The following is a 16,259-nucleotide window of genomic DNA, read 5'->3' as shown; positions in this document are numbered from 1 at the left end:
TATCTTTTATTTTTGTTCAATAAATATACTGTCATTAAAATATGTTCATTTTTAAAATACAGGAACAAAGTTTATTTTACAAAATTAAAGATTTTGAAAGCATTGATGGAGATCCCATAATAATTTAATATAGCTGTACAGTAGTAACAATAAATATATTTTATTACATGATATGATTAATATCATATTTTTAAATATTTATTGTTTCATTATAAATATGGTAATTATCTCTAAGGTGGGCACCCAACTTAATATATATTTATCATCTGAATCTAATCATGATTAGATTAATCAGCTTTGCATTGCTGTCCGCGATTGCGGTAAGGATCAGACAAATTTCTACGTGTCATGCATAGTCAAGCGTAGTTAAGAAAAGTGCTGAGGTATTTTTTTTTTTTTTTTTTTTTTTTTTACTTCTAGTTGTTTAAGGAGAATAAGGTCGAATGTGCCTTTACCCCTGTGCCCCTACATTGCTGGCCAATTTGAACTGGATTCCTTTGTTATTGTAGAATGCACATGTAGGCCTGAAATTCATCCTGCCCAATTGATCCACATTCATATCTCATAACGTTTTAGTCTTCTTGGAGATACTTATATACGAAACACTAAAATGGTTGATAATTATACTGTTTTAGTACCAATTATTCATACCACATTCACACGTAGCCTCCATGAAAATCCACCCCTGGAATTTCTATATAACAATTAATAATGAAAAAAAAATGGACAAAGTTTTTTCACTGTCGACACAGATAAACATAGTAACCACTTAACTGAAAATGCACCCAGTGAATGAAAAGTTAAAAAAGGTTATAATTTCGATAGACACATGACCCGACAAATTATAAACAACGTCCGGGCCGCTAAGCCCCGCCCCATTTTCACATCTCTATCATTATTAAATGGCTTAATATTAAATGTCTATTTAAAATAGATATAATAGATGTTATAAATTATTATCGTATTAGCCACATCTTATTATATGCTATTATTCCATATCTTATATGATCATACTGCGGCAAATAAATTTGTTCAGGCAGACGTTGCGTGCTAACAACCATCATGGAGCCAGAAGGAACGTAGCCTAATTAATATTCATGAGCTAAGCTTTCGCCATAGTAGGGTTCGTGAGTTTGCCTCCCCCCAACAACAACACACTGTCCTTTACCGCGAAAAGTGCTGTGCCTTTCCTATCGAGGAAAGCCTGAGCCATTATGGCTGCGGTTTATTCTGAAACGGATTGCAGTTTGCAATCAAGTAATGAAAGCTTGTCCTCTGAATATGAGAAAGGTGCAGCCCAAGAAGTAAACATCGATCCAGTGAGCAATAGCAAAGCCAGTAATGCTAAAAACACGGACGGAGAAATGGAATTATGTCCCCGTGGCCCTATATTGAAAGCCCAGGACCACGCCGAAGTTGTTGCAGTTCCACCAGTGAAGATTAAAGTAGAGCAAGTGGAGGAAGATGAATGTGTAGTTGTACATATGGACGAGGTAGATCAAGGAGATTTGGCTGATATGTTTACCAGTAAAGCAGACTCGTCTGAGAGAGATGAAAGTACCGAAGGTAAGCAACTTTTTTGTTGTTGACAACACCGAACCATCAGTTAGTCCCTAGCTACTATTTATCTTTTACCTTGAAAACAAACCAAGCAGGTATTTAAAGTCACCTAAAATCACATTTTAAGAGTCTGTGCGATCATATACACACAACCTTTGCATCATATTTTATTTTCATATAATTGTACATAATAAAGACGTGCATCTTACTTATTATGGTTTATATTTTCCGCTAAAACAGCTGGATTAATTTGCACCAGCGGATACGCGTCGTCATGGGGAATGACAAAACAGCAGCAGTACTGCATGTCCATGAGGAATTTATTTTTGTTTAAACATGTCCTGCTTGCTGCATTATTTCTTAATATAGAGGTTGACTGATTTGGCAGGCATTTCACAATGGTGAAATTTCCGTCTTACACCAATAGACATTCTTTGTCATTTTCAAACCAGCTGTGCAGTCATTGTAGTAGGCAACCACTCGTTCATAAAATCTGCTCCACCTTAAATTGTATTGCAGTATCGCTGTTTTTCAGTAGATGGCAGTCTTTACCCAAGTTTTGAATTGCGCATGTGCAAAATGGAATAAAGAATAACTGAAGGCGAATGAAATATTGTTTTAAGCAACAATTTTCCGGTGAATGAATTATCTATATAAAATGTTTGTTAAATGTATTTGAATATTTTATTAATATCATAACAATGTGGCTTGTTGGACCATGTGGTCGATATCATTTAAGGTGGAACAAATTATTCGGACTAGAAGCCGAATTGTTCAGTCGTTACCTGGCAACAGGTTTCTTCAACAAACCTCCAGCCAGATCGTCTTAATTTACAGTTGTGCAAAATGTAATCAATGAAATCATTCTAACCTTTATTTTTGTAGTTTTATGGATGTTTTATAGTCTAGTTGACATTAAAAACTGAAGTTGCAGAAGAAACAGTAGATTGTATTAATGTTTTTTTTCCTTATTATTTGTAATGCATAAATTATTTCTGTTGGTTGCAATACACACTCTTCACGGTTATTTTACAACAAGCAATAATTGAGATTATTAACCTTTTTTTGTCTGATTTGTTATCCTATTCCTTTCATCTGTACTGTTAAAAAATTTCCTTAATAAATTATTTCCACTTTAAGATTATGAGGTTATTGCTTTTTTTTCTTCATGATTTTCTTTGAACATTTGGAGTAAAGGGGGCTTCTCAATTTTATTTGTTGGCTCTATATATTTTTTATTTTTCTCTCTCCTCTGGCCACAGGACTCGCCCTGACCTCCCATTTTCCCCTTTCTATTTTTAGGGGATTGGCCATTTCGCTGTGAGGATTGCAGTGAGGCATTTGGGAACAAGGAGGCTTACCTAGAGCATCGCAGCGAGCATATCCATGATGGTCCCATAGTCTGCCTGGACACAGATTCGCAGTGGGATGACCTGCTCATCTCGACCGACGGAGGCCGAAGAACGTTGTTCTGTGCTCTGTGTGGACAGAAGTTTTCAAGCTCGAAAGGCTTTTTCACCCATCAACTGAAGCATCGCAATCAAGTCATTAAACAGGGGATAGGTGACGGCTTTGGTGAGGGTGCAGTAAGACAGAAGCTTTTTGAATGCAAGGATTGTGGTAAAGCTTTTTCCACTGTTGGTCAGTGTCTCAACCATCAGCGTTCACATAAACAGGCCTCAAAGTCTGTTTTTCATCAGCTTGCTCATCTAAAGAAAAAGTCATTTCAGTGCCCCACCTGTGGACGCTGTTACTCTCGGGCTTCGGCTCTTGACGCTCATCGTCGTTGTCATGAAGTAAAGCTGGTGAAATCCAAAAGCTGCGAAACTGAGAAACCTTTGTCACTTAATGACTCTCCAGATCAAACTGAAGACAACGGCACAAGCTCTGAACAGACGGAGGAGAATGAGCAAAAAGTTTTTCAGTGCTTCTGTGGCAAATCTTTTCGCACCATGTGTGGCCTCAATACTCACCAGAGATTCTCAACCAGCTGTTCGGAAGGGAAGGTGAAGGAAGAAATTAAGCATCCGTTCGTTTGCTCTGAATGTGGCAAGACCTTCGTTAGCTCTGTGGCTCTGTTGTGCCATCAGCGTTGGCATAAAAGACGGGCACAACTTGGCTGCAATGGCCAGCCGTATAAATGTACAGAGTGCGGCAAGGTCTTCACCTCCCTCACTTTTTACAATAAGCATCAGCGATTGGCTCACAGTGAAGAGCTGCCAGCGAAATCATTCCTTCATCAAGTTATTCAGCTCAAGAAGAAGGCTTTTGAGTGTCAAGAGTGTGGTCGTCGGTTCTCGCGAGCATCCGCCCTGCAGTCGCATCAGCTCTGTCATTCTGATGTCTTCGGTGACATCATTGAGAAGAAGACTGAGATGACCACAGCCATTCAAACAGTAAAAACAAACCAGAATGACAGTGCTGACAGTGTTGTTTTTCATTCTAAAGAGATCTCACATGCTCAAGTTCAAAAGAAAGATTTCAACTGCACCGACACAGTAGAAGAGTATGAGGCCATAGATGTTGATTATGAAGTTGTCCATATCACAGCTTCAGATGATTATGAGAACCACAGCGGTTCCTCTCAGGATCAAAATCCTGATCTTGAGTTAGTGTGTGAATCAGACCAAGAGGAAAAAGATGATTTGGGCTTCAATTTGAGTCAAACAGCTGAATCCACCTCCTCCCTGCAGTTGAATCCAGAGATTGATGTCAAAATTGTACAGATTGATTATGAGCATTTAAATGATGAACCATTAATAAATGCAGAACGCCGTCCTCAAGAGGCAAAGTATAATTGTCCACACTGTGATCGAAAGTTTGTCAAGGCTTTGTCCTTGCGCTGTCACATACTTTGGCACAAGGGGCGCATGGGAAAAAAATCAGATAGGAGGCAGAAGTTTGACGTAGTGACGCCAACTAAGAAGGAACTTTTAACTTGCGAGGTTTGTGGCCATGAAAGTGCCTCCAAGGGTGCTCATTGTTTTCACATGGGAAAGCATGAGGATAAAGTAGCGTACAAGTCTATTTCATACCAACTTGAAAATCTGCAGAAGAACAATATTAAATGTGAAGAGTGTGGGATGTGTTTTTCCCGACTGTCTGCATTGCATTCTCACCAACAGCATCACAATAGAAAAAAGAAGTCCTTTGCTTGCTTGCAGTGTGACAGGAGCTATGCGACCGCAAGTGGTCTGTTCAACCATCAGAAGGTTTGCTGCGGCGGTGCCAAAGATGAAAAGACAAAGAATTTCAACCCAACCAAATCACTTTTGGGCCCAAAAGTTTATCACTGTAAAAAGTGTGGTAAAGGTTTTTGGTCTTTGGGAGCTTTCTGTCATCACAAACAAAACCACTCGGAGTGTGCAGATGTTGAGACGAGGCCCGCCGGTATAGCCGACACTGAGAACGGTCACATACGACGGAGGAAAAGGGGTCGCAGGGGTGGTTATAGAAGAGTGCACCCTTTGAATCCAAAACAAGAACATAAATGCGAAGTGTGCGGCAAATCATACCACATGCTAGCTTGTTTTCTTAAACACAAACTTGTCCATGATACCCAAGGTCTCCAACCTGCTGTCAAATCTTTTGACTATCAAGTCCAACAGCTGAAAAAGAACTCCTACCAATGTCCCGACTGTGAAAAAGTTTTCTCCCGTGCCATGGCCCTTCAGTTTCACATGAAAAGTCATGGCTTTGAGACTGGCCTTCCTTTGATGGACTCTGACTCGTCTGAGCGACCTCAATGCCCGACATGCTACTCTTTTTTTGCATCTGAGTTGATACTACAAAATCATCAGAAGCACTGTTCAAAACCAGAGGACAATGTGGAATGTGGGGTAATTGAGATAGAGGAGCAAGATGTATCCTCCCAAAAAGCTGAAGATTTCAGTGCCCCTTCTCATTCAGCTAATTCTAAAAAAGAGAAAAAAACTCCTTTAACTTCAAATTTGAAATACAAATGTCAAGACTGTAGCAGAAGCTTTTCAGTAATTGGTGCTCTAAATTTTCACAAGCGAATTCATCGTAAAGGTCACCAATCTAAAAAGTTGAAATCCAGTCCGGCAAAGCCGTTGAAGCTTGGCAAAGTAAAGCCAGAGAAGTGTTTGGCGAAATCGTCTTTTGGTTGTGCTGAATGTGGAAGATATTTTAGCACCAATTCGGCTCTTGGCACACATAGGCGATGGCACAAAGACAAAAAATTTGCCAGATTTCTCTCAAAGACCAATAAGATACGCTCAAAGAAAAGTGTGGATGGTGGACCTTATTTATGCAATTTATGCGGGAAAGGATTCTTCTACCTTTGTGTTCTTCGCCGGCATCAACTACATCACCCTTCCATGGACGCTCAACCCCAAAAAGGGCACGAAGTTCCTGAATCAAATGGTGTTTTTACCTGTCCAGCCTGTCAGATGTCTTTCTCAAGTGGGTCTCTTCTAACAACTCACTTTGCAGACCATCACAGCAAGCCTACTGAGACTGAGAAACTACATTCTGAAATCCTCTCTACAGAAGAGTCGGGTCCACCCATCAAACAATTGTACACATCCAAAATGGATGTTGCCAAACTAGAGAAGACTAAGGTACAACACCATCAGTGCTCCCACTGCGCTAAGAGCTTCTTGAACATACGTGGCCTTCGTGCGCACAAATGGCAGAAACACCACAAGGTTAATGAACGTCCCACTGCGTCTATAGAAGAGCGCTCTGCATATGCAAAGCCCTTTGCTTCTGAAGGGTCCCTTCGTAAAACGTCCAATAAGAAAGAGCTGAAACCATCTACGGAGGAAGATCCCGTACAGCACAGTCGAAATTTTGAACTTACCAAATGTTTTTTCAAATGCGATAAATGTGCTAAAGCGTTTCCCAGTGAGGAGCAGTTAAACGCTCATAAGGAGGTGGCGAAAACTCGTCCGCACTGCTGCGCTCTTTGCTGCCGTGGTTACTGGACTGAAAACCAGCTGCAGCAGCATCTCGCATGGCACAACGAAGTACGTCGGCGTCTCCCAACTGAACTGCGATACAGACTGAGTGCTTCCCTGGAACCTGGACCTTCAGACAACCAGCAGGCTTTATCACACAGATCAGAGTCTATAGTCAAGCTGCCTGTAGCCCTTGTAAGTCCACAAGCGAATACCCATAAGTGTCAGCACTGTGGAAAAACGTTCTTGTCACCCCGTGCGTTGCAGCAGCACCAGACTCTTCACAAAAATGAGGAGCCGTACCATTGTTCTTTGTGTTCACAGACATTTAGTGATATCAGAAATCTTATCGACCACCATCAGGAGTGCTTGGGTGCTAAAGAGCTAAAAGACAGTAGCTCAGCTTCAGAAGTAAGAGGCACTGAGAACCTGACTTGCATTGAGTGTGGCATTTCCTTCAAACAGGAAACAGAACTGCATCAGCATTATATTGAACATGCACGTGGGTTCTAATATTTGTGAAAAAATGCATGAAGATGGATATTGGTATCTGGTACATTGTTTACTGCATCTGCACTGGTTTAATTTAGTACTTGATTCAAGAGTTTTGTTACCTGCTGTGAGTGTTAGTATACAGTAAAAGAACAGAGGAAGGAAAATGCCACTTTCAGCTTTTAAATTCTACATTTTTGCTGAAATTGTTGTAAAGAGAAAGAATGTTGTCTGCTAATTTCAGAGCATTATGACAGATGTCCTCTAATCCAAATAGTGTGTTGTAATTACTTGCATAAAAGCTGTAAAATTTTTCTGATTCCCTTTAAAATTATCATTAGATCTCTGCAAGTTTTCCAAAAGAGCATCACTTTGATGCTTTTCAGTCTATTTAGGGGTTTTTAAAAGATTTATTTTCCCTTTTTTTTTTTTTTTTTTTTTTGACTGCTCAGTTTAGTGTCTCTGTTGATTTCTATCACCTGGCTTGTACTTTTAAAGAGTATTTAATTTAAACCACCAAGGTGTTTGTTGGATAAAAGGTGCTTGAAGATCCTTTTTGTTAGCATTACAGCTTAAGTCTCATGTGTGGTCATGCTAGACTTTGATTTGTACAGCATCAGTTATTGCCAGTGTCATTGTTTCTTTATTGCTATTTTGACATCACCATTTTTGCAGTGTAAACCACATTTCTGTTGCATTAAGGTTTTGGTTAGCATTTTTAAAATTAAAAAATGTCATCTTTTGAAAAACATTTGGGGTTTAATGTTTCTCTTGAAAATGTTGTGAGCTTACAGACATTTATTTCCTTTCTAAATATAATGTCATACATTCCTTGTGTAATTGCCCTGAAGTCATGTTAATGACATTAAAAATGTATGAATAAGATGTAAAATGCTCAGTAGAGGCAGGGATTTTTGTGTAGGAATGGCATGATCTTAAAGAATCATAAAGAAAATGGCAAATGATTTAAACAACTGAATCACCTTGTGATGTTAAATTGAACAAATATATTAACATTCCATTTTGTTGTCTTGACTGGACGGTGAGTGTGAAGGTTTATGGTTGGTTTGTTAATAAAGGACCTCCTGTAATTTCCTTATAAAGTTGATTCATTGGTCATGATTTCTGTGGAAACTGTCTTATTTTGCCTTTTTAGATGTTCACGTAGCCATAGCCTGTTTAATCTCTCTTCTCCAACTTTTAATAATATGTAGCAGATATGTTGGCTGCTATTAACTTTACAGTGGTGCCGTGGTTGTTAAATGGATCGATTTGGTGGTACAGTATCATTGAATGGTATGACAAATTTTTGCATTTATCATGCTTTTTTTTCCTTGAGGTGGCTTGTTTTGGGGGGGGGAAAGGTACTCTTTGAATGATATCACTGGAAAAGTATACTAATAATAATAGTTTCTTTTACTACGTTTACATTTACGTTTTATTGAATGGAATTTATGATGCAACTATTTGCTGTAGCTGGCTAATAAAAACCCTAATGTGTGTATTATGTAGTGTGTGATTCTAAAAACATCCTACCATACTAGTACCATTTTTCAGACACCTGGATGACCCTTAAACATTTTGCCAAATATGCTGTTTTCAAAAAGAACACTGCATGTAATAGTGTATTCTACATTGTATTCAAATTGACCTTCCATTTCCAGTGTAACAAATTCTTAACTGCCATTTTTACAACAACTAAATCCAAAAATGTTAATGTATTTGTGAAGCCACTAGAAGCCACATGCTGAAATACACTTTATAACATGTTATAATGTCCCTAAAACTTAGTAATTATTATTTTTAATGTACAACTCGAATTCTGGAAATGTTGGGACGCTTTTTAAATTTGAATAAAATGAAAACTAAAAGACTTTCGAATCACATGAGCCAATATTTTATTCACAATAGAACATAAATAACATAACAAATGTTTAAACTGAGAAATTTTATGATTTTATGCACAAAATGAGCTCATTTCAAATTTGATGCCTGCTACAGGTCTCAAAATAGTTGGGACAGGGGCATGTTTACCATGGTGTAGGATCTCCTCTTCTTTTCAAAACAGTGTGAAGACATCTGGCTCCCATTGGACATTGGTCCCATTTTTGCCTGATAAAGGTTTCCAACTGCTGAAGAGTTCATGGTCGTCTTTGACGTATGTTTCATTTAATGGTGCACCAAATGTTCTTTATAGGTGCAATTCAGCACCCGGACTCTTCTGCGATGAAGCCATGCTGTTGTAATAGCTGCAGTATGTGGTTTTGCACTGTCCTGCTGAAATACACAAGGCCTTCCCTGAAATAGACATCACCTGGAGGGGAGCATATGTTGCTCTCAAACCTTTATATACCTTTTAACATTTGTAGTGCCTTCCAAAAAATGCAAGCTGCCCATACCATCAGAGATGCTGGCTTTTGAACTGAACGCTGATAACACGCTGGAAGGTCTCCCTCCTCTTTAGCCCGGAGGACACGGCGTCCGTGATTTCCAACAAGAATGTCAAATTTGGATTTGTCTGACCATAGAACACTTTTCCACTTTGAAACAGTCCATTTTAGATGAGCCTTGGCCCACAGGACACGACGGCGCTTCTGGACCATGTTCACATATGGCTTCCTTTTTGCATGATAGAGCTTTAGTTGGCATCTGCAGATGGCACAGCGGATTGTGTTTACCGACAGTGGTTTCTGGAAGTATTCCTGGGCCCATTTAGTAATGTCATTGACACAATCATGCCGATGAGTGATGCAGTGTCGTCTGAGGGCCCGAAGACCACAGGCATCCAATAAAGGTCTTCGGCCTTGTCCCTTACGCACAGAGATTTCTCCAGTTCCTCTGAATCTTTTGATAATGTTAAGTACTGTAGATGATGAGATTTGCAAATCCTTTGCAATTTGACGTTGAGGAACATTGTTTTTAAAGTATTCCACAATCTTTTTATGCACTCTTTCACAGATTGCCCATCTTCTGAGAGACTCTGACTCTCTAAGACATCCCTTTTATAGCTAATCATGTTACAGACCTGATATCAATTAACTTAATTAGCTGCTTGATGTTCTCCCAGCTGAATCTTTTCAAAATGTCTTGCTTTTTCAGCCATTTGTTGCCCCCGTGCCAACTTTTTTGAGACCTGTAGCAGGCATCAAATTTGAAATGAGCTCATTTAGTGGATAAAAGTATAAAATTTCTCCCTTTAAACATTTATGTTATCTATGTTCTATTGTGAATAAAATATTGGCTCATGTGATTTGAAAGTCTTTTAGTTTTCATTTTATTCAATTTTAAAAAAACATCGCAACATTTCCAGAATTCGGGTTGTATACTAGGCAGTATTATGTATGCAGTAAAAGGTATGCTAGTGTTTCATTGACCCTTGTAATAAGATTACAATAAATCATGAAACATAAGTAAATGTTGGAGTAGACTTTGAAAATTTGTTTTTCTCATTTATTGATATCAATGTCATGTTTTACTGACATGAAACTTTCTCCCTTCTCCAGTGAATCACAGCATGAGATGTCAGGACTGTGGGCAGCAGTTCACTCGCTGGGAGGCCTTTAGAATTCATCTTAGTGAACATGTAAAACAAAAGAGACGAAACAAGAAAAGACATGTGCAATCTGTCTCTAATGGAAATGACAATGGCCTGGGATATGTTACAAAAAAGATAAAAGTGAAAGAAACAGACAAAGATGAATCCCTTGATGGTTCTTGTCAGTTAAAACCATCTGAGATCTTCACCTCCTGTTCTAGTGTTGCTATGGTGTCAGAGGATGAAAAGCCTGTATTCGCAAAGGCAAATAAAGTCTACGCCTGCGATGTCTGCGGAAAGGTCTATTCCTACCTTGAGTCTTTCAGAAATCACCAGAAACTGCACATAACTTCAAAAGACCAACAGCCTGAAATCTGCTGTAAAACATGTAAGAAAACATTCAAACGTCCATTCTCTCTCACACTTCATCTAAAATTAAGCAAAAAGTGTGTTCCTGAAGAGCCATCTGTCCTTCACTGTGAACGGTGTAATAAATCTTTTGCCTCGGCTGTGGCATTCGTGAACCATCAGGAAATGCACAAGCAGAGGCCCTTCTGGTGTGATACATGTACTAAAGGTTTCAGAAATTCAGAGGGATTGGAAAGACACTTGCGTGGCCATGACAACAAAAAACACACATGCAACATCTGCCAGAAGTCCTTTCGGGTTCCAGCCGAACTTCGGTACCATTACAACATTCACACCGGTGCCAGGCCTTACACATGTGATCTTTGCCACAAGAGGTTCTCGCAATTAGGAAATCTAATTACACATCGGAAGAAACACCTGGAGGTCTTTAAAAAAGGAGAAGATGTTCCCCTCGGGAGGAAGGACACTGGTTTTAGAGGAAAGAATAGAGTGTCAGTTATGGAAAAAGTCGTTTTAGGAGAAATGAAGATCTTCAATCGAGAGAAAAAGGATCCAGTGGTAGAAGACGGTGAGAAAATCAATGCCAAAAATGCTACTTTTCCTGAGAGTGATTCATCTGACTCCTCATCGGATGAAAAACAAAAACATTTAAATGAGGCACAGGAAGTTTTGGGGGACTGGGAGTGTGTTGAATGTGGTGCACATTTCATTGGGGAATCTGAGCTTCACATGCATTATATGAAGCATGCAAGTGGGGAAGTTTGATACACAGTATGCTTATTATTAATGGCATTTTGTGTGACTTGCTCTTTACTCAATAACTCAATGTTTCAGTGACCAAAGTCAGTCTTGATGAGACCCAAGTCTATTAGATGGCTTTAAAATGCAATAATATAATCTTTGTAGGGCTTGGGTGATGTTGGTTTAATCTCAATATTGCCTTATTTTCCTTTGGATACCTTGTATTTTATCGCTTAATCTGAAAATGGTGTATTTTAGACACTGTTATCTGCGAGTCCTTAATTTAGTAAGAAATGGAATTTGACACTAACATTTATCTCTGTTTTTTGCAATCTTGACATGTTCATGTCTTTTTTGCGCTGTGAATCGAGAATCTTGGTTTGTTGAAAGTGGTCTTTTTTGTTACAAAACATAGTTATTTTATTGCTGTTAACTTGTTAAGAATTGTTACTTGTTACTGGTTTAGCTTTTCAAGCTGTTCATGTGTTGAGTCAATGCATTGTCAATACACCATGTGCTATTAATCATAGAATTTCTCTTGTGTTGAATACACAGTTAAGTAAATCATAACTTGCAGTCTTAAGTTGTGCTTCACTTAAGATGTAAAAGCATTTTTGTTTTTATTTAAGCTTTGTAATTGCATGTACCTTGCTTTATCATGCTTATGGAAAACAGTGTGATAAGAACTGTTACAACTGTTGTCCCAGGTGCTTATTTTCACTTATGAATCATTTGCTCTGATCTTATTGGTTGATCTGTAGATATCAGTGTTAAATAAATCCTTTAAAATGATTCTTGAACATTGCTGAAGTCTGCTCTCTAAAGTTTTGATTCATTCCTCTGCAATGAAGTCTAGTGTTTGCTTTGCTGGCTGTGGCTGTGGGTATGTAGAGCTCTCTTATTATGTCAATTGTTAGTTTCTGCCTACACAATGACCTGTAAGATTCCTTTGTGTTTAAGATTAATATGAGACTTAAATGTTGATCGATCAGATAAAACAGCAAATATGATTGTTTGAAACATCATTTCAAGCAATCAGTTACAAAAGACACAACAAGCTTTAAACAGTGTTTTGGATTGCTTTATTTTGCGCACTTTGTGAACAATTAATCTCTTTTTATGAAGCTTGCAGTGCAGGTGATAAAATCATTGGAGGTTATGAATGTTCACCCAACTCCCAGCCCTGGCAAGTCTACCTTACTTATAGTAATGGGGAACGCTGGTGTGGAGCATCTCTGATTAATGAAAGATGGGTTGTTTCTGCTGCTCATTGCTACGTTTCGTGAGTAAATCATACATTTTCAGTGTTGAGTGTAATGCATTACTAAGAAATTAATTACTATAATTTAAAAACTTTTCCCTTGAAAAAGCAAGGGATTACTCTTAATGTTTTTGTATTTTAATTACAGTTATGATGTAATTGCATTAAATATAGACTAGAACAATTCTGTATAAAACAATGTAACATCAAAAGTTATTGTCTAATGTCAAAATGTACATTTCGTTATCTAGTCTATCATTATCTTTCATGTCTATCTTTGTACTGTTGAACTGGTCAAGGTTGATATGGGATTTAGAGTAATTAGTATTAATTATTATTTTAAATCCCGTATCATGCAATATTTTTTTAAAGAGAGTAATTAGTACAGTTATCTAATTACACTGTCGAAGATGTAATTAGTAGCTAGTGATTAATTTCTTCTTTTAGAGTAACTAACCCAACACCACTTTTTATGTTGAACTTCATCAGCAACTTTTTAATAACAACTAATAGCAGTTGCATGTTAATATGTGCATTGTGAATGTATACACTGAAAATGATGATGGTAAATGTAACAGATGCAGATTTCTGAGAAAAAAAAGTTACACATTTAATTCTGTAATAAAGATGAGAGTACATTAATCAATCCATATTAAGTAGGCAATTTTGCTGATAAAAACATGTTGAGTTCCTTGTCAAATAGAGCTTCTCGTCTTACTGTCCACCTGGGAGAGCACAATGTGTACATTGAAGAAGGCACAGAGCAGAGGATCGGGGCAGAGAAAGTGATTCCTCACCCGAAATACAATGATTTTACATATAACAATTATTTCATGCTGATCAAGCTGAAGGAGCCTGCCATCTTTAACCAGTATGTGCAGCCAATCTCTCTGGCGACCAGTTGCTCTTCTGCAGGGGAGCAGTGCTTGGTTTCTGGATGGGGCAATCAGATCACTACTGGAGGTGAGATGGCTTAGTAATGAAAATCTTTTGTGTTATAAAACAGTTCCAATCTTTAAATTCGATTGATTGAGTGGCAGTATATGATATTTGATCCAAAGGCAATGATATGTCGTCCATCATCGCTAGAACTATTGTATCACTCTGTTTGTGTTCCAGACAGACTGTTGGTCTGTGTATGACTCTTTCTGTTCTTATACTCTTTTTCCAGTTGACTATGCTTCTGTGCTGCAGTGTTTGAATTTGCCTGTACTGTCAAGGTCGCAGTGTGAGGGTGCATATGGATGGCAAATAACTGAAAACATGTTCTGTGCTGGATTCATGGAGGGAGGCAAAGACTCATGTCAGGTATGTCATTGACAGTCGTCTTTTTTATGTCTGTTAAATAGTTTAATACAAAATCACAATTTTCTTCTTTTCTTTTTCTAAATTATTCTCAGGTTGATTCTGGCGGTCCTGTGGTGTGCAATGGGGAACTGCGAGGAGTTGTTTCCTGGGGTTATCGCTGTGCTCAGCCTGGCTATCCTGGGGTTTATGTTGAGGTTTGCCGCTACGCTGACTGGGTCAAGTCCACCATAGCTAACAATTAACTGTTTGTCCAGTTGAGCTGGACCTTTTGATTACAAATATTTTTTTCTGAAATATCTGTGATTAAATTCAGCTTTGAACAAATAAAAGTGTTTCTGTCTATTTGTTTTATATGGATATAGTATTTCTGTCATGACAACTCTGAAGATTTTTAGCATAATAATGGATATGACAATGTTAATATATTTGGTCTCGGCGGAACAGATCTGCTATGCTTCTGCTGCTGAATTGCAGCTGCTGTTGATTATTGCTGCTGCAGAGCAAGTACAGGAACTTGCTACTGCCAGTACATATGCTTATATGCTGCTGTGTGTATGCAAGACAAGGCATACTGCTGCTGCACAAATAGGATATATAAAAATGATCCATAGCAGATCTATACAGGTGGAGCTGGGTTCAGCCATGCATGTCAATATCCATGGGGGGATATTGATAAATCTTTTGCCTCTGCTGTGGCATTCGTGAACCATCAGGAAATGCACAAGCAGAGGTCCTTCTGGTGTGATACATGTACTAAAGGTTTCAGAAATTCAGAGGGATTGGAAAGACACTTGCGTGGCCATGACAACAAAAAACACACATGCAACATCTGCCAGAAGTCCTTTCGGGTTCCAGCCGAACTTCGGTACCATTACAACATTCACACTGGTGCCAGGCCTTACACATGTGATCTTTGCCACAAGAGGTTCTCGCAATTAGGAAATCTAATTACCCATCGGAAGAAACACCTGGAGGTCTTTAAAGAAGGAGAAGATGTTCCCCTCAGGAGGAAGGACACTGGTTTTAGAGGAAAGAATAGAGTGTCAGTTATGGAAAAAGTCATTTTAGAAGAAATGGAGATCTTCAATCGAGAGAAAAAGGATCCAGTGGTAGAAGACAGTGATGAGAAAATCAATGCCAAAAATGCTACTTTACCTGAGAGTGATTCATCTGACTCCTCATCGGGTGAAAAGCAAAAACATTTAAATGAGGCACAGGAAGATGATTTGCAAGTACAGGAAGTTGAGGGGGACTGGGAGTGTGTTGAATGTGGTGCACATTTCATTGGGGAGTCTGAGCTTCACATGCATTATATGAAGCATGCAAGTGGGGAAGTTTGATACACAGTATGCTTATTACTAATGGCATTTTGTGTGACTTGCTCTTTACTTAATAACTTAATGTTTCAGTGACCAAAGTCAGTCTTGATGAGACCCAAGTCTATTAGATGGCTTTAAAATGCAATAATATAATCTTTGTAGGGCTTGGGTGATGTTGGTTTAATCTCAATACTGCCTTATTTTCCTTTGGATACCTTGTATTTTATCGCTTAATCTGAAAATGGTGTATTTTAGACACTGTTATCTGCGAGTCCTTAATTCAGTAAGAAATGGAATTTGACACTAACATTTATCTCTGTTTTTTGCAATCTTGACATGTTCATGTCTTTTTTTTGTGCTGTAAATCGAGAATCTTGGTTTGTTGAAAGTGGTCTTTTTTGTTACAAAATATAGTTATTTTATTGCTGTTAACTTGTTAAGAATTGTTACTTGTTACTGGTTTAGCTTTTCAAGCTGTTCATGTGTTGAGTCAATGCATTGTCAATACACCATGTGCTATTAATCATAGAATTTCTCTTGTGTTGAATACACAGTTAAGTAAATCATAACTTGCAGTCTTAAGTTGTGCTTCACTTAAGATGTAAAAGCATTTTTGTTTTTATTTAAGCTTTGTAATTGCATGTACCTTGCTTTATCATGCTCATGGAAAACAGTGTGATAAGAACTGTTACAACTGTTGTCCCAGGTGCTTATTTTCACTTATGAATCATTTGCTCTGATCTTATTGGTTG

The 16,259-nt window shown here is 38.3% G+C and overlaps 2 protein-coding genes across 3 annotated transcripts; both read left to right on the top strand.

The window, feature by feature from the left end:
* The first annotated feature begins 1,095 nt into the window (after positions 1 to 1,095).
* On the top strand, positions 1,096 to 8,478 carry si:ch211-261d7.6 (zinc finger protein 91). The gene is made up of 2 exons (XM_051864331.1): positions 1,096 to 1,566; positions 2,863 to 8,478. The coding sequence occupies exons 1-2, from the start codon at positions 1,215 to 1,217 to the stop codon at positions 6,993 to 6,995; spliced, it is 4,485 nt and encodes a 1,494-aa protein (XP_051720291.1). The 5' UTR covers positions 1,096 to 1,214; the 3' UTR covers positions 6,996 to 8,478.
* LOC127496681 (anionic trypsin-like) lies at positions 8,138 to 16,129 on the top strand. 2 transcript variants are annotated; one of them, XM_051864357.1, is made up of 6 exons: positions 8,138 to 8,270; positions 10,478 to 12,502; positions 12,745 to 12,901; positions 13,584 to 13,843; positions 14,052 to 14,188; positions 14,281 to 16,129. In XM_051864357.1, the coding sequence occupies exons 4-6, from the start codon at positions 13,714 to 13,716 to the stop codon at positions 14,428 to 14,430; spliced, it is 417 nt and encodes a 138-aa protein (XP_051720317.1). In that variant the 5' UTR covers positions 8,138 to 8,270; positions 10,478 to 12,502; positions 12,745 to 12,901; positions 13,584 to 13,713; the 3' UTR covers positions 14,431 to 16,129. The 2 variants fall into 2 exon arrangements, with proteins under 2 accessions (XP_051720317.1, XP_051720316.1); XM_051864356.1 differs by lacking the exons at positions 12,745 to 12,901; positions 13,584 to 13,843; positions 14,052 to 14,188; positions 14,281 to 16,129 and having other exon boundaries at positions 10,478 to 12,411.
* The last annotated feature ends 130 nt before the right edge of the window (positions 16,130 to 16,259 follow it).

The sequence above is a fragment of the Ctenopharyngodon idella genome, chromosome 16, assembly GCF_019924925.1.
Source record: "Ctenopharyngodon idella isolate HZGC_01 chromosome 16, HZGC01, whole genome shotgun sequence".
Taxonomy (NCBI): Eukaryota; Metazoa; Chordata; class Actinopteri; order Cypriniformes; family Xenocyprididae; genus Ctenopharyngodon; species Ctenopharyngodon idella.
This window is presented reverse-complemented; position numbering and strand designations above follow the sequence as displayed.

Excerpts from the sequence above, each read along its gene's own strand:
- si:ch211-261d7.6 (XM_051864331.1), top strand. The coding sequence starts at position 1,215 with ATGGCTGCGGTTTATTCTGAAACGGATTGCAGTTTGCAATCAAGTAAT. Across the intron at positions 1,567-2,862 it reads GAGAGATGAAAGTACCGAAG|GGGATTGGCCATTTCGCTGT; the intron begins GTAAGCAACTTT and ends TTCTATTTTTAG.
- LOC127496681 (XM_051864356.1), top strand. The coding sequence starts at position 8,237 with ATGGATCGATTTGGTGGTACAGTATCATTGAATG. Across the intron at positions 8,271-10,477 it reads TGGTACAGTATCATTGAATG|TGAATCACAGCATGAGATGT; the intron begins GTATGACAAATT and ends TCCCTTCTCCAG.